Here is a 23,078-nt window from a genome sequence, read left to right as displayed (position 1 = left end):
GTCTATTTTTAACTGTTTGAGGAACCTCCACACAGTTTTCCAGAGTGGCTGCACCAGTTCACATTCCCACCAACAGTGTAAGAGGGTTCCCTTTTCTCCGCATCCTCTCCAACATTTGTTGTTTCCTGCCTTGTTAATTTTCCCCATTCTCACTGGTGTGAGGTGGTATCTCATTGTAGTTTTGATTTGTATTTCCCTGATGGCAAGTGATGCAGAGCATTTTCTCATATGCATGTTGGCCATGTCTATGTCTTCTTCTGTGAGATTTCTGTTCATGTCTTTTGCCCATTTCATGATTGGATTGTTTGTTTCTTTGGTGTTGAGTTTAATAAGTTCTTTATAGATCTTGGAAACTAGCCCTTTATCTGATATATATTAACTATACTGAAATTAAAATAAAAAACAAATATTTAAAATGAATAAAATCAGAAATCTTAAGCAGATAAAGTAAAATAAAATATGAGACAAATATTGTTTCAGTGGATTATAAAAGGTATATGTAAAAGAAGACATAAAGATTATTTTTTTTAAGATTAAGAAATACAGATCACAACCACAATGAGATATCACCTCATGCTGGTCAGAATGACTATGACTAAAATTAACAAGTCAGGAAACAACAGATGTTGGTGAGGATGGAGACAAAGGGCAACCCTCTTACACTGTTGGTGGAAATGCAAACTGGCACAGCAACTCTGGAAAACACTATGGAGGTTCCTCAAGAAATTAAAAACACAACTATCCTATGACCCAGCAATTGGATTTATCCAAAAGATACAAACATAGTGATTCAAAGGGGCATATGCCCCAATATTTATAGAAGCAATGTCCACAAGAGCCAAACTATGGAAGAATCCCAGATGTCCATTGACAGATTAATGGATAAAGATATATATCTATATCTATATCTATATCATCTATATCTATATCTATATATAACTCAGCCATCAAAAAGAGTGAAATCTTGTCATTTGTAATGATGTGGATAGAACTAGAGTGTATTAAAGTAAGAGAAATAAGTCAGTCAGAGAAAGGGAAAGACAAATACCATAGATATTTAAGAAACAATACAGATGAACATGGGTGAAGTGAAGAAAAAATAAAATAAGATAAAAAGAGAGGGAGGCAAACCATAAGAGATTCTTAACTATAGGAAACACAGTGAGATTTGCTGGAGGGGTGGTGAGTTGAGGGACAGGGTAACTGGGTGATGGGCATTAAAGTGGGCATTTGATGTCATGAACACTGGCTATTATATGCAACTGATGATTCACTAAATTCTACCCCTGAAACTGATAATACTGTATATATTAACTAAATTGAATTTAAATAAAAATTTTAAAGTATTTATTTGTTTGTTTGTTTGTTTGAGACGGGAGGGGCACACTGGTGGAGAGAAGGGTCAGATGGAGAGGGAAAAGCAGCCTCCTCACTGAGCAGGAATTCCAATGCGGGGCTCAATCTCTGGACCCTGAGATCATGACCTGAGTCAAAGGGATACACAACCAACTGAGCCACTGAGGCACCACTAAATAAAAAGTTATGTAAAAATAGAAAAATGATAGTAAGTGAGTATTGATGAGGAAGTAGAAGAACGTTTTGTTGAAGACTGGAGAAAGAGGATACTTTATATAGTTCTAAAAACATAGGTGATTCTATGGTTACATGGGAAGCAGAATTTATAAGTGATAAACAGACACTTATCTGAGATTATCAAGCAAAGCTCAAAGGTACTGCTTATAGTAGAGTGTGAAAGGAAAGCAATAAAACAATTTTCCTGAAAATCAGGACTTGATAATTTGGGAAATTCTCACCTTATCCAGATTCCAATACATTCTAAAATTAAGAGGTTCACTGGTAGGAAAGTGTGCTCTGGAGAGAAAATCAAGAGTTGGCTAAACAAGGTTTTCTTAGTGAAGAAAATGTTAGACATATGAGTCATGGATCCACTTATCCATCTCAGCAAATGTCAGGAATAGAGATGAGATTAATCAAGAAGCATATGTGGAGGAGCATCTTGTCTAATGGCATAAATTCTCATATGCCATGAGAAACCCACACATGTTTTAAAGAATGTTATATATCTTTTCCACTTGGACCTAAAGGAACAGAGACAGGAAAATGAAAGATCATTAAACTGCCAAAATTCTGTAGACAGGAAACAGGTTGAGAAAACTACTTAGTTACAAACAGGTGATACCTTTATAGGAAGAGGAAAAATTATTCTGAGGGCAAAGCTGAAGGCTCTAGAGGGTGGAGCCTCAAACCACTGTGAATTATTCCTAGGCATGAACACTGAATGGAGTTTGCCCTGTTGGATTTAGAAATTGTTCAGGGTCAAAATAGTTTGTCCTTTCTATTTTCTCCCTTTTGGAAATGGAGTGTTGAAAAATTTAATCCTGTCTTGTCAAATCATTGTATTTGGGGAGCAGAAAATTTGTTTCCTAATTTTGCAGATAGAAATATTTTCCCAGGATGTATCATACATAACATCTAACCTACATCTGACTTACAATATTTAAATTGTAGGATATCAGACTTTTAAGCTGATTATATTTAAGTGGGATTTTGGACTTGAGTTAAAGCTTGGATAAGCTGATACTTTGGGGATGTTGGTATGGGAAAAATTTATTTTGCATGTGAGAAAGATATGGATCTTTGGAGTCCAGACTGTAGTAAGTGGAATTATAAACCCAAATATACTCATTTTCTAATCCCTGGAATTTGTTAATGTTACCTTAGATGGATAAATGAAATTTGTAGGTATGGTTAAGAATCTTGAGTTGAGGTAAACTGGTTAGCTCAGTCAATTAAGCATCTGCCTTCAGCTCAGGTCACAGATCCTAGGGTCCTGGGATTAAGCCTCATATCAGGCTCCCTGATCAGCAGGGAGCCTGCTTCTTCCTCTCCCTCTGCCTCTCCCTCTGCTGGTGCTCTCTCTCTTGTTATCGCTCTTCTCTCTTTCTCTCTCTCTCTCTCTAATATATATTTTAAAATATTGAGTTGAGGATATTACCTTGGATTATCCAGGTGGGTCCTAAATGCAATCACAATTTTTAAAGAGGGAAGCTAAAGGATATTTGACTAAAGAAATAGAGAAGGCAATATCACAGTATAGCAGAGACTGGAGTGATCTAGTCACAAAGTCAATATATGCTGGTAGCCTTCAGAAACTGCAGGAGGCACTAACTAGATTCTCCTCCAAAGCCTCACTTCAATTCACAGACACACCTAAATAACAGCCATATTACTATAACCAACCAGAAAATGATCTAAACTCTCACAGAACAGGCATTCTAATTAATAGTAGAGAGGAGGCTACATCTTAAAACTTGATGGAGATGTGGTCATGAACTAGATTTCCAGTGACACTAGCCACAAATGAAAGGAACACCACAACAGAGAGAAGAGGGAGGAACAGACCTCACACCAGACACCTAAGATATGAGGGACTTGCACTGGGAAGATAAAATGTCATAACATTTGGTTTTGAAAAACAGTGGGATATAACTTCATGAGTTTTAAAACCAGTAAAGTTTAACTCTGGGTAACTTAAAACTTATCAGGCTTAGCTCTGAGAAAGCCAGAGGGCAATAAGAAACTGACTCCCACCCTTAAAGAGGCAGCATAAGAAACAACCCCACTATGATAAAGCACAGAAGCAGCAGTTTGAAAGACTTCTGGAGTATAGGGGAAGGAGATTGATTTAGTCATCTCAGAACCTGCCTTAGAGTGGCAGCGATATTTAGGAGATTTTTCTAAGAAAAAAAAAAAGCTGGAGGAAATCATTTCTCTATCTTTCCCCAGCCTAGATAGCTGGAAATTTGTGGGAACCAGCATGAACACTCTCAATCTAACTTGTTTACACCACACACACACTGCTCCCCTGTTTTCCTTTGGATCCACTCCATCCAAAGCTACAGCATCAGTAACTGTCCCTCCAAAGCAACTCTTGCCATGTGTCATTCTGCACCCAGACTCTGCAGGGACCAGTACCTGGTGAGAGGGGAAGACAACAACACACACCAGTTCTCCTGCAGCCCTAGCAGCCAAACCTTATAAATAGTAGTGCAGAGAAAGTGCTTTATGCGTCAGTGCATCTGCAGCTTCAAGCATCTTATCTGACTGCTGAATCTGTCCACCAACTAAATCCTCTCAGGGGGCACCACAGGAAGGGTGCCCAGCATTTCAGGGTCACTGAAGTCTTGGCAGATGGACTGGAGGTAGGCATCTGGTCTGACCACCAGCCCCACTCAACAACAAGATTCTCAGGGGAAAATGCAGACGGTATCCATCAGGTCTATGCTACAACAGCCCCAAAAGATGAACTGAGAGAAGACATTTGGTTTCTCTGTATGTCCCACTCACAACAAAACCTCTCAGCAGACAATGAAGGGATAATGTTCTACAGTTCTGTGTGCCCACATCACTGACAAATGGGCTGAGGGCAGGCATATGGTCTGACTATTAACATCTTCCAACCACAAGCCTGGAGCAGCCGTAAACATGCCCCATAACAGCACAGGGACCAAACTCAGACCACAAAAGGTAAAACAGGCCATTGCAGCTGAGTGGACTAAAGGCAAATGAGACCCACACACAATAGTAGGGTGCACAAAACAAACATAGGATACATGCCCAAAGGACCTGGTTGTGATGAACAGGGGACATTGCAGTACAGGGCACCACAAGATTTCTTCATAAGGTCACTACCTTCAAAATCAGGATATGTAACTGGCTTCCTAATACATAGAAATAAACACAGAGAGTTTTACAAATGAGGAAACAATAATACACTCCAATGAAAGACCAGGACAAAACCATAGCAAGAGATTTAAATACAATGGAGATAAGCAATATGCTTTGTAAAAAGTTCAAAGTAATGGACATAAATATATGTACTGAATTTAAGAGTGGAAAATCTCAGTGAGGCCTTCAGCAAAAAAATAAAAAATTAGAAAAGAAACAATTCGGGCACCTGGGTGGCTCAATGGTTGAGCGTCTGGTTCAGGTCAGTCCTGCTGGGAGGGCACAGGACAGCAAGGAAACTCCTGCCCGGGGCCGAGCAGATCATTGGCCGCACCCTAGAGCCTCCAGGCCCTGCAGACAGAGAGCTCCTTAGTTACTGCGGGGGCTGAATCCAGGTTTCCAGAGCACCACTGGGGTGGTTCCTCCAGGGGCCTCAAAGGGTAAACAACCCCCACTGAGCCCGGCACCAGGCAGGGGGCAGAGCAGCTCCCCCAAGTGCTAACACCTGAAAATCAGCACAACAGGCCCCTCCCCCAGAAGACCAGCTAGACAGACAAGTTACAGGGGAAGTCAAGGAATTTAAAGTATACAGAATCAGAAGATACTCCCCCGTGTTTTTTTTTTCTTTTTGATTTCTGATTGCTTCCCCCACCCTTTTTTTTTCAACTTTCTTTCTTTTTCTTTCTCCTTTTCTTCTCTTTTTTTCCTTTTTTCTTCCTTTTTTCTTTTTTCTTTTTCTCTTTTCTTTCCTTTCCTCTCTCTTTTTCTCCTTTTCCCAATAAAACTTGTTTTTGGCCACACTGCACTGAGCAAAATGACTAGAAGGAAAACCTCACCTCAAAAGAAAGAATCAGAAACAGTCCTCTCTCCCACAGAGTTACAAAATCTGGATTACAATTCCATGTCAGAAAGCCAATTCAGAAGCACTATTATACAGCTACTGGTGGCTCTAGAAAAAAGCATAAAGGACTCAAGAGACTTCATGACTGCAGAATTTAGATCTAATCAGACAGAAATTAAAAATCAATTGAATGAGATGCAATCCAAACTAGAAGTCCTAATGACGAGAGTTAACAAGGTGGAAGAACAAGTGAGTGACATAGAAGACAAGTTGATGGCAAAGAGGGAAACTGAGGAAAAAAGAGACAAACAGTTAAAAGACCATGAGGATAGACTAAGGGAAATAAATAACAGCCTGAGGAAGAAAAACCTACGTTTAATTGGGGTTCCCGAGGGCACCAAAAGGGCCAGAGGGCCAGAATATGTATTTGAACAAATCATAGCTGAAAACTCTCCTAATCTGGGAAGGGAAAAAGGCATTCAGATCCAGGAAATATAGAGATCCCCCCCTAAAATCAATAAAAATCATTCAACACCTCAACATTTAATAGTGAAGCTAGCAAATTCCAGGATAAAGAGAGGATCCTTAAAGCAGCAAAACACAAGAAATCCCAAAATATATGGGAAGGAGTATTAGGGTAACAGCAGACCTCTCCACAGAGACCTGGCAGGCCAGAAAGGGCTGGCAGGATATATTCAGGGTCTTAAATGAGAAGAACATGCAACCAAGAATACTTTATCCAGCAAGGTTCTCATTCAAAATGGGAGGATAGATAAAGAGCTTCCAAGACAGACAGGAACTGAAAGAATATGTGACCTCCAAACCAGCTCTGCAAGAAATTTTAAAGGGACTCCTAAAATTCCCCTTTAAGAAGAAGTTCAATGGAACAATCCACAAAAACAAGGAATGAATAGATATCATGATGACACTAAACTCATATCTGTCAATACAATTCTAAACATGAACGGGCTTAATGACCCCATCAAAAGGCGCAGGGTTTCAGGCTGAATAAAAAAGCAGGACCCATCTATTTGCTGTCTACAAGAGACTCATTTTAGACAGAAGGACACCTACAACCTGAAAATAAAAGGTTGGAGAACAATTTACCATTTAAATGGTCCTCAAAAGAAAGCAGGGGTAGCCATCCTTATATCAGATAAACTAAAATTTACCCCAAAGACTGTAGTCAGAGATGAAGAGGGACACTATCTCATACTTAAAGGATCTATACAACAAGAGGACTTAACAATCCACAATATATATGCCCCGAATGTGGGAGCTGCCAAATATTTAAACCAATTAATAACCAAAGTGAAGAAATACTTTGATAATAATACACTTATACTTGGTGACTTTAATCTAGCTCTTTCTATACTCGATAGGTCTTCTAAGCACAACATCTCCAAAGAAACGAGAGCTTTAAATGATACACTGGACCAGATGGATTTCACAGATATCTACAGAACTTTAGATCCAAACTCAAATGAATACACATTCTTCTCAAGTGCACATGGAACTTTCTCCAGAATAGACCACACACTGGGTCACAAATCAGGTCTTAACCGATACCAAAAGATTGGGATTGTCCCCTGCATATTCTCAGACCATAATTCTTGAAGTTAGAACTAAATCACAACAAGAAGTTTGGAAGGACCTCAAACACCTGGAGGTTAAGGACCATCCTGCTAAAAGATGAAAGGGTCAACCAGGAAATTAAGGAAGAATTAAAAAGATTCATGGAAACTAATGAGAATGAAGATACATACAACCGTTCAAAATCTTTGGATGCAGCAAAAGCAGTCCTGAGGGGGAAATACATCGCAATATAAGCATCCATTCAAAAACTGGAAAGAACTCAAATACAAAAGCTAACCTTACACATAAAGGAGCTAGAGAAAAAACAGCAGATGGACCCTACGCCCAGCAGAAGAGAATTAATTAAAATCCGAACAGAACTCAACGAAATCGAGACCAGAAGAACTGTGGAACAGATCGACAGAACCAGGAGTTGGTTCTTTGAAAAAATTAATAAGATAGATAAACCATTAACCAACCTTATTAAAAAGAAGTGAGAGAAGACTCAAATTAATAGAATCATGAATGAGAAAGGAGAGATCACTACCAACACCAAGGAAATACAAACAATTTTAAAAACATATTATGAACAGCTATACGCCAATAAATTAGGCAATTTAGAAGAAATGGACGCATTCCTGGAAAGCCACAAACTACCAAAATTGGAACAGGAAGAAATAGAAAACCTGAACAGGCCAAAAACCATGGAGGAAATTGAAGCAGTCATCAAAAACCTCCCAAGACAAAAAAGACCAGGGCCAGATGGCTTTCCAGGGGAATTCTAACAAACATTTAAAGAAGATACCATACCTATTCTCCTAAAGCTGTTTGGAAAGATTGAAAGAGATGGAGTACCTCCAAATTCATTTTATGAGGCCAGCACTACGTTAATTCCAAAACCAGACAAAGACCCCACCAAAAAGGAGAATTACAGACCAATATCTCTGATGAACATGGATGCAAAAATTCTCAAAAAGATATTAGCTAATCGGATCCAAAGCACATTAAGAAAATTATTCACCAAGACCACGTAGGATTTATCCTGGTACACAAGGCTGGTTCAACACTTGTAAAACAATCAACGTGATTCATCATATCAGCAATAGAAAAACCAAGAACCATATGATCCTCTCATTAGATGCAGAGAAAGCATTTGACAAAATACAGCATCCATTCCTGATCAAAACTCTTCAGTGTGTAGGGATAGAGGGAACTTTCCTCAACATCTTAAAAGCCATCTACAAAAAGCCCACAGCAAATATCATTCTCAATGGGGAAGCACTGGGAGCCTTTCCCCTAAGATCAGGCACAAGACAGGGATGTCCACTCTCACCACTGCTATTCAACATAGTATTGGAAGTCCTAGCCTCAGCAATCAGACAACAAAAAGACATTAAAGGCATTCAAATTGGTAAAGAAGAGGTCAAACTCTCCCTCTTCGCTGATGACATGATACTCTGCATAGAAAACCCAAAAGCCTCCACCCCAAGATTGCTAGAACTCACACAGCAATTTGGTAGCATGGCAGGATACAAAATCAATGCCCAGAAATCAATGGCATTCAATACACTAACAATTAGACTGAAGAAAGAGAAATTAAGGAGTCAATCCCATTTACAATTGCACCCAAAAGCATAAGAGACCTAGGAATAAACCTAACCAAAGAGGTAAAGGGTCTATACCCTAAAAACTATAGAACACTTCTGAAAGAAATTAAGGAAGACACAAAGAGATGGAAAAGTATTCAATGCTCATGGATTGGCAGAATTAATATTGTGAAAATGTCAATGTTACCCAGGGCAATTTACTCGTTTAATGCAAACCCTATTAAAATACCATGGACTTTCTTCAGAGAGTAAGAACAAATTATTTTAAGATTTGTGTGGAATCAGAAAAGACCCCAAATAGCCAGGGGAATTTTAAAAAAAGAAAACCATATCTGGGGGCATCACAATGCCAGAGTTCAGGTTGTACTACAAAGCTGTGGTCATCAAGACAGTGTGGTACTGGCACAAAAACAGACACATAGATCAATGGAACACAATAGAGAACCCAGAAGTGGACCCTGAACTTTATGGTCAACTAATATTCGATAAAGGAGGAAAGACTATCCATTGGAAGAAAGACAGTCTCTTCAATAAATGGTGCTGGGAAAATTGGACATCCGCATGCAAAGAATGAAACTAGACCACTCTCTTTCACCATACCCAAAGATAAACTCAATATGGATGAAAGATCTAAATGTGAGACTAGAATCCATCAAAATCCTAGGGGAGATGACAGGCAACACCCTTTTTGAACTTGGTCACAGTAACTTCTTGCAAGATACATCCACAAAGGCAAAAGAAACAAAAGCAAAAATGAACTATTGGGACTTCATTAAGATAAGTAGCTTTTGCACAGCAAAGGATACAGTCAACAAAACTAAAAGACAACCTACAGAATGGGAGAAGATTTTTGCAAATGACGTATCAGATAAAGGGCTAGTTTCCAAGATCTATAAAGAACTTATTAAACTCAACACCAAAGAAACAAACAATCCAATCATGAAATGGGCAAAAGACATGAACAGAAATCTCACAGAGGAAGACATAGACATGGCCACCATGCACATGAGAAAATGCTCTGCATCACTTGCCATCAGGGAAATACAAATCAAAACCACAATGAGATACCACCTCACACCAGTGAGAATGGGGAAAATTAACAGGGCAGGAAACCACAAATGTTGGAGAGGATGCGGAGAAAAGGGAACCCTCTTACACTGTTGGTTGGAATGTGAACTGGTGCAGCCACTCTGGAAAACTGTGTGGAGGTTCCTCAAAGAGTTAAACGTAGACCTGCCCTACGACCCAGCAATTGCACTGTTGGGGATTTACCCCAAAGATTCAGATGCAATGAAACGCCGGGACACCTGCACCCCGATGTTTCTAGCAGCAATGTCCACAATAGCCAAACTGTGGAAGGAGCCTCGGTGTCCATTGAAAGATGAATGGATAAAGAAGATGTGGTTTATGTATACAATGGAATATTAGTCAGCCATTAGAAATGACAAATACCCACCATTTGCTTCAACGTGGATGGAACTGGAGGGTATTTTTTCAAATCTTTTTTAAATTTTTATTTATTTATGATGGTCATACAGAGAAAGAGAGAGACAGGCAGAGACGCCGGCAGCGGGAGAAGCAGGGTCCATGCACCAGGAGCCCGATGTGGGATTCGATCCCGTGTCTCCAGGATCGCTCCCTAGGCCAAAGGCATGTGCCAAACCGCTGTGCCACTGAGGAATCCCAGGAACTGGAGGGTAGTATGCTGAGTGAAGTAAGTCAATCGGAGAAAGACAAACAGTGTATGTTCTCATTCATTTGGGGAATATAAATAATAATGAAAGGGAATATAATGGAAGGGAGAAGAAGTGTTTGGGAAATATCAGAAAGGGAGACAGAACATAAAGACTCCTAACTCTGGAAAACGAACTAGGGGTGGTGGAAGGGGAGGAGGGCGGGGGGTGGGGGTGAGTGGGTGACGGGCACTGAGGGGGACACTTTACGGAATGAGCACTGGGTGTTATTCTGTATGTTGGTAAATTGAACACCAATAAAAAGTTAATTTATTAAAAAAAACAAATTAAAACAAACATAATAACAGTAGTAAAATAATCACTTATTAAACCAGCAAGGAAGTTAAAGCCCAAAAGCAGTAAAAACAATTATACATATAAAAACCAGGCAAGGAATTCACAAAATAAAAGGATGTAAATGATATTATATACATAAATGTAAGTAGGAGAGGTAAATATTTAGTGCTTTTAGAATGGGTTCAACTTAGATGACTGTCAATTTAATAAATATGGTTATATGCAGGGACGCCTGGGTGGGTCAGCAGTTAAACATTTGCTTCAATTCAGGGCGTGATCCTGGAGTCCCAGAATCAATTCCCACATTAGGCTCCCTGCATGGAGCCTGCTTCTCCCTCTGGATATGTCTCTTCCTCTCTGTCTCTGTCTTTCATGAATAAATAAATAAATAATCTTTAAAAAAAGATGGTTATATACATGAGAAGTTATATATGAGCACGTGGAAACCACAAATGAAAAAAAAAAAAACTTGGCTCTTGAAGATGGTAGAAGGGTAGTGGTCCTTAACTCACCTGGTCCCACAAACTTACCTAGATAACTTTCAAACCATCCTTAACACCTATGAATTCAACCTGAGATTTAAAGAGAGAACAGCTGGAAGGCTACAGAGAGAAAAGATTTCCCTTCTAACAAGCTAAGAAGGCAAAAAGGAAAGAAGAAAGAAAGAAAGAAAGAAAGAAAGAAAGAAAGAAAGAAAGAAAGAAAGAAAGAAAGAAAAAAGAAAGAAAGAAAGAAAGAAAGAAGAAAGAAAGAAAGAAAGAAAGAAAGAAAGAAAGAAAGAAAGAAAGAAAGAAAAAGAAAGGAGGGATCCATGAGGAGTGGGAATAAAGCAGAGTGGTGATAGCCTCTGGGACAGGAAAGCCCAGCCCTGAAGAAGCAGTAACTTTATAGACGTGAGCCAGAGTTTTCCCTGATTGAAAAAAGCTTAGCAGGGAATTCAGACAAAATCACTGGAGGGGCAGTGAAGCCTTAAGATTCCTGGAGTCACTATATGAGGAGGGGGTGCCTGGGGGAATCTCACTGCAAACTGAGATCTGATATCTGTAAAGGGCTGGAGCACTGCAGCTCTCTGGGGCACTAGGGAAGAAGACAGTCGGTTAGGCAGGCCAGCTCCAGACTGAGGTGGCTATGTCCCCATTCCATTCAGGAGAGGGAGCCCCTAGGGAAGATCTAGAACAGTGCTGACTGGGATAATGTGGCTAGTTACTCACAGGGAGCTCAACTCCAGAACTGGAAATCTGGCCGCTGTTGTTGTTTTTCCTCTTTGTTTCACCTTATGAGTGGAAGAGGTGGGGCCACCAGGGAACAAAGAACTCACAGGATGAACAGCTTACACTGAGCAAGGTGTGGGACATCTCCACCCAGGCACAGACAACTGAGAATCAGCACAGCAGAACCCTGCCCCAGAAGACCAGCTGGAAGAACAAGGGAAGAGCAACTTTATTGACCAAGCGGTGCTGGAAAGCTCCAGGACAGAGGGAAAACCAAGGGAAAATAATATATGGAATTAGAGGGTCCTCTTTTTTTTCTTTTTTCTTTTCCTTTTTCCGTGATGACTCATTTTTATAACAGACTAAAAATTTCCAATATTTTTTCTCCTTTCCCACCTGAACTACAATATTTTACCACTTCTTCATTTTTAAGTTTTTTTTATTCCTATTTGACTTTCATATTTCTACAATTATGTCTTAGATATATTTTTTCACTACTGGATACTCTTCAAGGCATTCAATTTAACTTTGAAAGATATACAAGATATGGCTTTTTTTTGTTTTGTTTTTGTTGTTTCTGCCTCATATTATTTTACAATGGTAGAAGTTAATACCTTCTAAATATTAACAACATACACCCAGAAAGAAGTGGAATACCATACTGGTTCATTATGTGAGATTGCATTCTCTCTTCCTTCACATTCTGCCCCCTCTTTTATCTTGTTTATGTTTTGGTGGTCAGTATTGAGGCTTTATATAAATATTGCTGGTTTAAATAAATATGGGATCGAGCAACTTCTAATATATGGAACAAAATACACTCAGAACCAAGAGGATCACCCTTTAGCACACCTCAGGGAGACTACCTTCTCTTTCCAATGCCACTTCTTCACCACCACCATACCCCAGCCCCGAATTTTTTCTCTTTTTTACTTTTATTTTAATTTTCTTTTTTTTTCTTTTTTCTTCTTCTTTGTGGATTTTGGCCTTTTATTTTTACTATTTTGTTTTATTTTTTAATATTTTATTCATTTATTCATGAGAACACAGAGAGGAGAGAGAGAGAGGCAGAGACACAGGCAGAGGGAGAAACAGGATCCATGCAGGGAGCCCAACATGGGACTCGATCCCAGGTCTCCAGGATCACGCCCTGGGCTGAAGGCAGCGCTAAACCACTGAGTCACCCGGGCTGCCCCACTATTTTGTTTTAAAATTTGTTTTTCACTTTAGTGGTCCTTTTATTTTATTTTGCTCTGCTCTTCTTTTTCTTTTATTTTTCGGTCTCTAACCTGTTCAGAATCATCTATGGTGTATTGTACTTAGGTTGTGGTTAATATTTTTGACTCAGCCCACACATACAGCCACTCTGCACTAGACAAAATGACGAGAAGGAAGAGTTCACCACAAAAGAACGAACCAGGAACAGCACTCTCTGCCACAGAGTTACAGAATTTGGACTTCAATAAGATGTCAGAAAGTCAATTCAGAAACACAATTATAAGCTATTGGTGGCTTGGGAGGACTCTGGAGACTTCGTTACTGCAGAATTGAAATCTAATCAGGCTGACATTTTAAATATATTAAATGAGATGCAATCCAAACTAGAAGGCCTAACTGCTAGGGTTACGAGGTGGAGGAGAGACTGAGTGACATAGTAGACAAGTTGATGGTAAGGAAGGAAGCTGAGGAAAAAAGAGAAAAACAATTAACAGACCATGAGGAAAGTCTTAGGGAAAAAAAATGATAGCCTGAGAACAAATAATTTAAGTATAATTGGGATTCCAGAAGAGGCTGAGAGTGAGAGAGGACCACAAAATATATTTGAAAAAATCATAGGTGAGAACCTCCCTAATCTGGGGAAGGTAACAGGCATTCAGATCCAAGAGATAGAGAGAACCCCCACAAAAATCAATAAAAACTGTTAAATACCTCAACATTTAATGGTGGAACTTACAAATTTCAATGATAAAAAGAAAATTTTTAAAGTGGCATGAGACAAGAAATTCTTAATATATGTGGGAGAGAAGTCAGATTAACAGCAGACCTATCCACAGAGAGTTAGCAGGCCAGAAAAGCCTGGCAAGATATATTCAGGGTACTAAATGAGAAGAATATGCAGCCAAGAACACTTTATCCATCAGACCTGTCATTCAGAATAGAGGGAGAGATAAAGAGCTTCCAGAATAGGCAGAAAGTGAAAGAATATGTGACCACCAAACCAGTTCTGTAAGAAATTTTAAGGGAGAACCCAGTAAAAGAAAGACAAAGCCCAAGGAAATAATCCAAAAAAAAAAAAAACCAGGAACTGAATAGGTAATACGATGACACTAAATTCATATCTTTCAATAGTTACTTTGAATGTGAATGAGCTAAATTATTCCATCAAAAGATGCAAGGTTTCTGACTGGATAAAAAAGCAAGACCCATCTATTTGCTGTCTATAAGAGACTGATTTTAGACCTAAGGACACCTCCAGCCTGAAAATGAAAGGGTGGATAAGCATTTACCATTCAAATAATCCTCAAAAGAAAGCTGGGGTAGCAATCCTCATATCAGATAATGTTTATACCAAAGACTGTAGTAGTAAGAGAGGAAGAGGGACACTATATCATACTTAAAGGGTCTTTCCAACAAGGAGACCTAATGATCATGAATATTTATGCCCCTTATGTGGGAGCTGCCAAGTATATCAATTAATAACCAAAGTAAAGACATACTTAGAGAATAATACACTAATAGTAGGAGACTTCAACATGGCACTTTCTGCAATGACAGAACTTCTAAGCAGAATATCAACAAAGAAACAAGGCCCTTAAATGATACACTGGACCAAACAGATTTCACAGATATTTACAGAACTTTCCATCCAAACACAACTGAATACAAATTCTTCTCAAGTGCATATGGAACTTTCTCCAGAATAGACCACATACTGTGTCACAAATCAGGACTCAACGGATACCAAAAGACTGGGATTGTCTCCTGCATATTGTCAGACCACAATGCTTTGAAACTAGAACTCAATCACAGGATTAAATTTGGAAGAGACTCAAATACATGGAGGTTAAAGGGCATCATGCTACAAGATGAATGGGTCAACCAGGAAATTAGAGAAGAATTAAAAAGATTCATGGAAAATAATGAAAATGAAGATGCAACCATTCAAAATCTTTGGGATGCAGTAAAAGCAACTCCTAAGAGTGAAATACATCACAATACAAACCTGTTTCAAAAATTTGAAAAAGCTAAAACACACAAGCTAACCTTGCACCTAAAGGAATTGGGAAAAGAACAGCAAATAAAACCTACACAAAGCAGAAGAAGAGAGATCATAAAGATTTGGGGAGAACTCAATTAAATAGAAACAGAAAAACTGTAGAAAGGATCAACAAAACCAGGAGGTGGTTCTTTGAAAGAATTAATAAGATAAACTCCTAGCCAGCCTTATAAAAAAGAAAAAAAGACTCAAAATAATAAAATCACGACTGAAAGAGGACACATCACAACCAATATCAAGGAAACACAAACGATGTTAAAAATGTATTATGAGCAGCTATATGTCAAAAAATTAGGCAATTTAGAAGAAATGGATGCATTTCTGGAAAACCACAAATTAACAAAACTGGAATAGGAAGAAATAGAAAACCTGATCAGGCCAATAACCAGAAAGGAAATTGAAGCAGTCATCCAAAACCTCCCAAGACACAAAAGTCCAGGGTCAGATGGCTTCCTTGGGGAATTCTATCAAACGTTAAAGAAGAAATAATACCTATTCTACTAAAACTGTTCTGAAGGATAGAAAGGGATTGAATACTACCAAACTCATTTTATGAGGCCAGGAATACCTTGATTCCAAATCCAGACAAAAACCCAACCAAAAAGCAAAAGTATAGACCAATATCCCTAATTAACTCGGATTCAAAAATTCTCAATAAGATACTAGCCAGTAAGATCCAACAGTACATTAAGATTATTCACCATGACCAAGTGAGATTTATCCCCAGGAAGCAAGGCTGGTTCACTGATCTTAAAACAATCCATATGATAGATCATATCAACAAGAGAAAAAACAAGAACTGTATGATCCTCTCAATCGATGCAGAGAAAGCATTTGACAAAATACAGTATTGATTCCGGATCAAAATTCCTCAAAGTTTAGGGAAAGTGAGAACTTTCTTCAGCACCTTAAAAGCCATATATGAAAAGCCCATGATGAATATCATTCTCAATGGGAAAAAAACTGAAAGCCTTTCCCCTAAGATTAGGACCATTTCAGGTATGTCCAGCCTCACCACTGTTATTCAACATAGTATTAGAAGTCCTAACGTCAGCAATAAGCCAAAAAAAAAAAAAAAAAGAAATTAAAGGCATTCAAATAGGAAAAGGAGTAGTCAAACTCTCTCTTCACAGATAATATCATACTGTATATAAAAGCCAAAAGAGTCCACCCCAAGACTGCTAGAACTCATACAGCAATTCGGCAATGTGGCAAGATACAAAATCACTGCTCAGAAATCAGTGGCATTTCTGTACACTAACAATGAGATTGAAGAAAGAGAAATTAAGGAGTCAATCCCATCCATTTAAAATTGCACCCAAAAGCGTAAGATACTTAGGGATAAACCTAACCAAAGAGGTAAATGATCTATACCCTAAAAACTACAGAACACGTCTGAAAGAAATTGAGGAAGACACAAAGAAATGGAAAGATATTCCATGCTCATGGAATGGAAGAATTAATATTGTGAAAATGTCTATGCTACCCAGGGAAATGTACACATTTAATGCAATCCCTATCAAAATACCATGGACTTTCTTTAGAGAGTTGGAACAAATAAAATTTGTGTGTAATCAGAAAAGACCTCGAATAGCCAGGGGAATATTGAAAAAGAAAACCAGAGCCGGTGGCATCACAAAGCCGGATTTCAAGTTCTACTACAAAGCTGTGATCATCAAGACAGTGCGGTACTGGCACAAACACAGACACAGATCAATGGAACAGAAGAGAGGATCCAGAAATGGTCCCACAACTCTATGGTCAAGTAATATTCAACAAAGTAGGAAAGAATATCCATTGGAAAAAGGACAGTCTCTTCAAGAAATGGTGCTGGGAAAATTGGACAGCCACATGCAGAAGAATGAACTAGACGATTCCGTTATACCATAACCAAAGATAAACTCAAAATGGTTGAACAATTTAAATGGAGAGAAGAATCCATCAAAATACTAGAGGAGAACACAGGCAACACCCTTTTTGAACTTGGCCACAGCAACTTCTCGCAAGATACATCTATCAAGGCAAGAGAAACCAAACCAAAAATGAATTATTGGGACTTCATTAAGATAAAAAGCTTCTGTACAGCAAAAGAAACAGTTAACAAAACTAAAAGACAACCTACAGAATGGGAGAAGATGTTTGCAATTGATATATCAAATAAAGGGCTAGTATCCAAGATCTATAAAGAACTTATTAAACTCAAAACCCAAAAAATAAACAATCGAGTCATGAAATGGGCAAAAGACATGAACAGAAATTTTACCAAAGAAGACATACACTTGGCCAAAAAACACATGAGAAAATGCTCTCCATTACTTGTCCTCTGGGAAATACAAATCAAAACCACAATGAGATACTGTCTTACACCAGTGAGAATGGGGAAAATTAAGACAGGAAACAACAAATGTTTTAGGGATGTGAAGAAGAGGGATCCCTCTTGAACTGCTGGTGGGAAAGCAAACCGGTACAGCCTCTCTGGATAACAGTGTGGAGGTTCCTCAAAGAGTTATAAATAGAGCTACCCTATGACCCAGAAATTGCACTGGGTACTTACCCCAAAGATATAGATGTAGTGAAATATCCTGGGTACCTTGGTGTAAGTACCCGGTACTTACCCCAAAGATATAGATGTAGTGAAATGCTGGGACACTTGCACCCCAATGTTTATAGAAGCAATGTCCACAATAACCAAACTGTGGAAGGAGCCACAATGTCCTTCAACAGATAAATGGATAAAGAATATGTGATCTATATATACAATGAAGTATTACTAAGCCATCAGAAAGGACAAATACCCACCATTTGCTTCAACATGGATAGAACTGGAGGGTATTATGCTGAGTGAAGTAAGTCAGTTGGAGAAGGACAATCATCATACGGCTTCACTCATATGGGGAATATAAGAAATAGTGAGAGAGATTTTAAGGGAAAGGACGGGAACTGAGCGGGAAAATTAGAGAGGGAGAAAAACCATGAGAGGCTCCTAACTATGCGAAATGAACAAAGGGTTGTGGAAGGGTAGGTGGAGGGCTTGGGGTAACTGGGTGATGGGCACTGAGAAGGGCACTCAATGGGATGAGCACTGGGTGTTATACTATATGTTGGCAAATTGAATTTCAAAAACAAAACAAAACATCACTTGCCATCAGGGAAATACAAATCAAAACCACAATGAAATACCACCTCACACCAGTAAGAATGGGGAAAATTAACAAGGCAGGAAACCACAAATGCTGGAGAGGATGCGGAGAAAAGGGAACCCTCTTACACTGTTGGTGGGAATGTGAACTGGTGCAGCCACTCTGGAAAACTGTGTGGAGGTTCCTCAAAGTGTTAAAAATAGATCTGCCCTACGGCCCAGCAATTGCACTGCTGGGGATTTACCCCAAAGATACAGATGCAATGAAACGCAGGGACACCTGCACCCCGATGTTTCTAGCAGCAATGGCCACAATAGCCAAACTGTGGAAGGAGCCTTGGTGTCCATCGAAAGATGAATGGATAAAGACGATTTGGTTTATGTATACAATGGAATATTAGTCAGCCATTAGAAATGACAAATACCCACCATTTGCTTCAATGTGGATGGAACTGGAGGGTATTATGCTGAATGAAATGAGTCAATCGGAGAAGGACAAACATTATATGGTCTAATTCATTTGGGGAATATAAATAATAGTGAAAGGGAATAGAGGGGAAGGGAGAAGAAATGGGTGGGAAATATCAGAAAGGGAGACAGAACATAAAGACTCCTAACTCTGGGAAAAGAACTAGGGGGTGGTGGAAGGGGAGGAGGGTGGGAGGGGTGACTGGGTGGCGGGCACTGAGGGGGGCACTTGACGGGATGAGCACTGGGTATTATTCTGTATGTTGGCAAATTGAACACCAATAAAAATAAATTTATTATTAAAAAAACAAAAAAAAAGAAAAAGAAAAGCTATAGATATGCAAAGGAATAGAGAGAGAGAGAGAGAGAAGGACAAACATTATATGTTCTCATTCATTTGGGGAATATAAATAATAGTGAAAGGGAATATAAGGGAAGGGAGAAGAAATGTGTGGGAAATATCAGTAAGGGAGACAGAACGTAAAGACTGCTAACTCTGGGAAACGAACTAGGGGTGGTAGAAGGGGAGGAGGGCGGGGGGCGGGAGTGAATGGGTGATGGGCACTGGGGGTTATTCTGTATGTTAGTAAATTGAACACCAATAAAAAAATAAATTAAAAAAAAAGTTAAAAAAAAAGAAAATAATCCAAACATGTTACTATAGAAAAGCACCAAACAAGGAAAAAGAGCAAGAGGATTAGGGAAAAGTACAAAACCAGTATAAAACAACAAAACCAAAGTAATTACATATTGGAGAAGCTAAGGTAGCAGAGATGTAGGGAAGACTAAGTTTCTCTGGTCCTTTGAATTCAGGTGATAGCGATCAAATCATTCTGAACACCTGAGAAATCAAATGGACACCTGAGGAAAAAAATGCTGTATTTTTATGAGTAGAAAAGCAATAACTTGCTGAAAGACAGGTGGTTTAGAGACTTGAATCAGCATTGATATTTCTGAGGTTACGGCAGAGGGGAGGAAGCCTGCCAAAGGAGGTACCACAAAGTATTATAAGCATGGGAATGCAAAATCAGAACTTTTAGAAATCTGCTACAGTGGGGTACATCCATGGCTTAAAGATGGTCAGGTGGCTAAGTGAGGAAGAACCCCAAGTGTGACATCTCAGTCTTAGAATCCCTGGGATAACAAGATGAATGGAGGTGCCTGAGTGTCGCAGAGTTCCTAGGCATAGGAACAGGGAAGCCGGCTGATAACAGTGAGTCTAGGGGCTGTCTTTCTGCTTTATGTTGTCATAAATTGGAAATAATTGCATGGTCAGGCAACTGCTTTCCTGGCAGAAGTCCAGCAAAAGATAGAAGCATAGCGAGACTCTCCTTCACCTGGGAGGAAAAGTGCAGGTCCCTGCAACAAGATTCACTAAAATTTGGAGTTTTAAAATTTCCACAATGACAGAGGAGTAGGAGACCTTAGTTTTGTCTGGTCCCAGGAATTCAGCAGAATAGTGAACTCAAAAAGAGTTCTAAGAATAGAATTGATGCAATCCTACAAATAGAAAATCAACCACTTTCTGCAAGGTAGGAGGTGCACAGAAGTGAATCTAAGGTAATATATGGGATGATAAACTGAGGGGGGTGATGAGCCCCACTAAGCTGGCTACTGGAAAGTGAAATAGCAGCAGAGAGCAAAATCACAACTTAGAAGTCTGCCCTAGTGAGGGTCTTCCCTGACTGAAAGGAACTGAGGTGGTGACATGGGGCAGAATCCTTGGTCAGACAGTGTGGTCTCTGGATCACCAAGGTCACAGAAATAATATAGGTGCCTGAGTGCAGCAGAGTTCCCCAGCATCAGGGCAGGTAAGCCAGCTGCAATCAGTGAGTCCATGAGTGGGCTTTCTACTAGTTGTTGTCATAAACCATGAAACTGCAACGCAGTCAGGCGACCACTCTCCAAGCAGGAGCTCATGAAGCTGCACGATTGTGGCAATACAACACCCCCTCTCCCAGGAGTGATGGTGGTTGGGCTGCTGGAGTGTGTAGGGTTCACTCCAAGCAGCATCACGGCCTGAGAGGATCTCTCAGTCATTGGATGGGTGAGCATAGAGTGATGGTGGAGAACAGGGAGAAAAGAGTGATTGACTGCTTTTCCTTGAGGGTGCACTGAGGACTAAAGGGCTCAAGCTGTCAGCTCCAGGGATAGAAATTGGAAGGCCACTGTTTTCTTTCTCCTCCCCTAAGCAGTGTGGAAAGCCTTCAGGCAATAAAAGTCACACAGAACAATCCAGAGCTGCTGATGTAGTCTGGTCTCCTGGCAATGGTGGTGCAATTCTGCCCAGGGCAAAGACATCTAGGAGTCAGGGCAACAGTCCCCTCCCCCAGAAGATCAGCAAGAACATCTGGATAAGACTAAGTTTGCAGATGACACAAAACTGAAAATCTCCAGGGCTAGGGAGAAAATAGCATACAGAATACATGTTTTTTTTTTTTTCTCGATTCTTTAGTCTTTCTATTTTAATTTTTCTCTTTCCTTTTTGACCAATTTATTACCTTATTAACTCTTTTTAAAGTCTTTTTCAATTTTTATAGTTACATTCTATGCATTCATTGTATTTAATTTTATTTTTGTATATATATATATATATTTTTTTCTTTGTAATTTGGGGATGCAGTTACTTCTACAAACAGATCAAAATGCACCCAGAAACTAAAGTATTGCTCCATTCTCTTCACTTGTATGATTATATTCTTTTTTTTAAGTCTGTTCAAAATTTTCATCTTTACAATTACAATTTATCCTTTATTGTATTTAATTATACATATAGGGGGATTCCTGGGTGGAGCAGTGGTTTAGCGCCTGGCTTTGGCCCAAGATGTGATCCTGGAGTCCCGAGATCAGGTCCCACATTAGGCTCCCTGCATGGAGCCTACTTCTTCCTCTGCCTGTGTCTCTGCCTCTGTGTGTGTGTCTCTTATGAACAAATAAATAAAATATTTAAAAATAATTATATATATATGTGTGTGTATGTAAGTGTTTTCTTTTTTTAATAATAAATTTATTTTTTATTGGTGTTCAATTTGCCAACATACAGAATAACACCCAGTGCTCATCCCATCAAGTGCCCCCCTCAATGCCCGTCACCCATTCACCCCCACCCCCCGACCTCCTCCCCCCCTTCCACCATCCCTAGTTCGTTTTCTCAGAGTTAGGAGTCTTTATGTTCTGTCTCCCTTTCTGATATTTCCCACACATTTCTTCTCCCTTCCCTTATATTCCCTTTCACTATTATTTATATTCCCCAAATGAATGAGAACATATAATGTTTGTCCTTGTCCGATTGACTTATTTCACTCAGCATAATACCCTCCAGTTCCATCCACGTTGAAGCAAATGGTGGGTATTTGTCATTTCTAATGGCTGACTAATATTCCATTGTATACATAAACCACATCTTCTTTATCCATTCATCTTTCGATGGACACCGAGGCTTCTTCCACAGTTTGGCTATTGTGGACATTGCTGCTAGAAACTTCAGGGTGCAGGTGTCCCAGCGTTTCATTGCATTTGTATCTTTGGGGTAAATCCCCAACAGTGCAATTGCTGGGTCATAGGGCAGGTCTATTTTTAACTCTTTGAGGAACCTCCACACAGTTTTCCAGAGTGGCTGCACCAGTTCACATTCCCACCAACAGTGTAAGAGGGTTCCCTTTTCTCCAAATCCTCTCCAACATTTGTGGTTTCCTGCCTTGTTAATTTGCCCCATTCTCACTGATGTGAGGTGGTATCTCATTGTGGTTTTGATTTGTATTTCCCTGATGGCAAGTGATGCAGAGCATTTTCTCATGTGCATGCTGGCCATGTCTATGTCTTCCTCTGTGAGATTTCTGTTCATGTCTTTTGCCCATTTCATGATTGGATTGTTTGTTTCTTTGGTGTTGAGGTTAAGAAGTTCTTTATAGATCTTGGAAACTAGCCCTTTATCTGATATGTCATTTGCAAATATCTTCCCCTATTCTGTAGGTTGTCTTTTGGTTTTGTTGACTGTATCCTTTGCTGTGCAAAAGCTACTTATCTTGATGAAGTCCCAATTGTTCATTTTTGCTTTTGTTTCTTTTGCCTTCATGGAAGTATCTTGCAAGAAGTTACTGTGGCTGAGTTCAAAAAGGGTGTTGCCTGTGTTCTCCTCTAGGATTTTGATGGACTCTTGTCTCACATTTAGATCTTTCATC

General features: G+C 39.4%; 1 protein-coding gene across 6 annotated transcripts in view; it reads right to left on the bottom strand.

The window, feature by feature from the left end:
• The window catches only part of CYLC1 (cylicin 1), a 134,759-nt gene that overhangs the window by 72,796 nt on the left and 38,885 nt on the right, over window positions 1–23,078 (bottom strand). For 5 of the 6 annotated variants that reach the window (XR_004813018.2, XR_007409410.1, XM_049107595.1 and 2 more), the window contains exon 2: window positions 12,137–12,217. The exons of the other annotated variant lie outside the window; for it this stretch is intronic. Coding sequence is in view for 3 of the 5 variants with exons in the window: in XM_049107595.1 (XP_048963552.1) it covers window positions 12,137–12,217 (81 nt within the window). In the remaining 2 variants the exon portion in view is untranslated. The remainder of the gene's footprint in view (window positions 1–12,136; window positions 12,218–23,078) is intronic. 6 annotated transcript variants of the gene reach the window in all.

This window comes from Canis lupus, chromosome X (assembly GCF_003254725.2).
Source record: "Canis lupus dingo isolate Sandy chromosome X, ASM325472v2, whole genome shotgun sequence".
Taxonomy (NCBI): Eukaryota; Metazoa; Chordata; class Mammalia; order Carnivora; family Canidae; genus Canis; species Canis lupus.
Note: the sequence above shows the minus strand (reverse complement) of the source record. Positions and strands in the feature narration are given on the sequence as shown.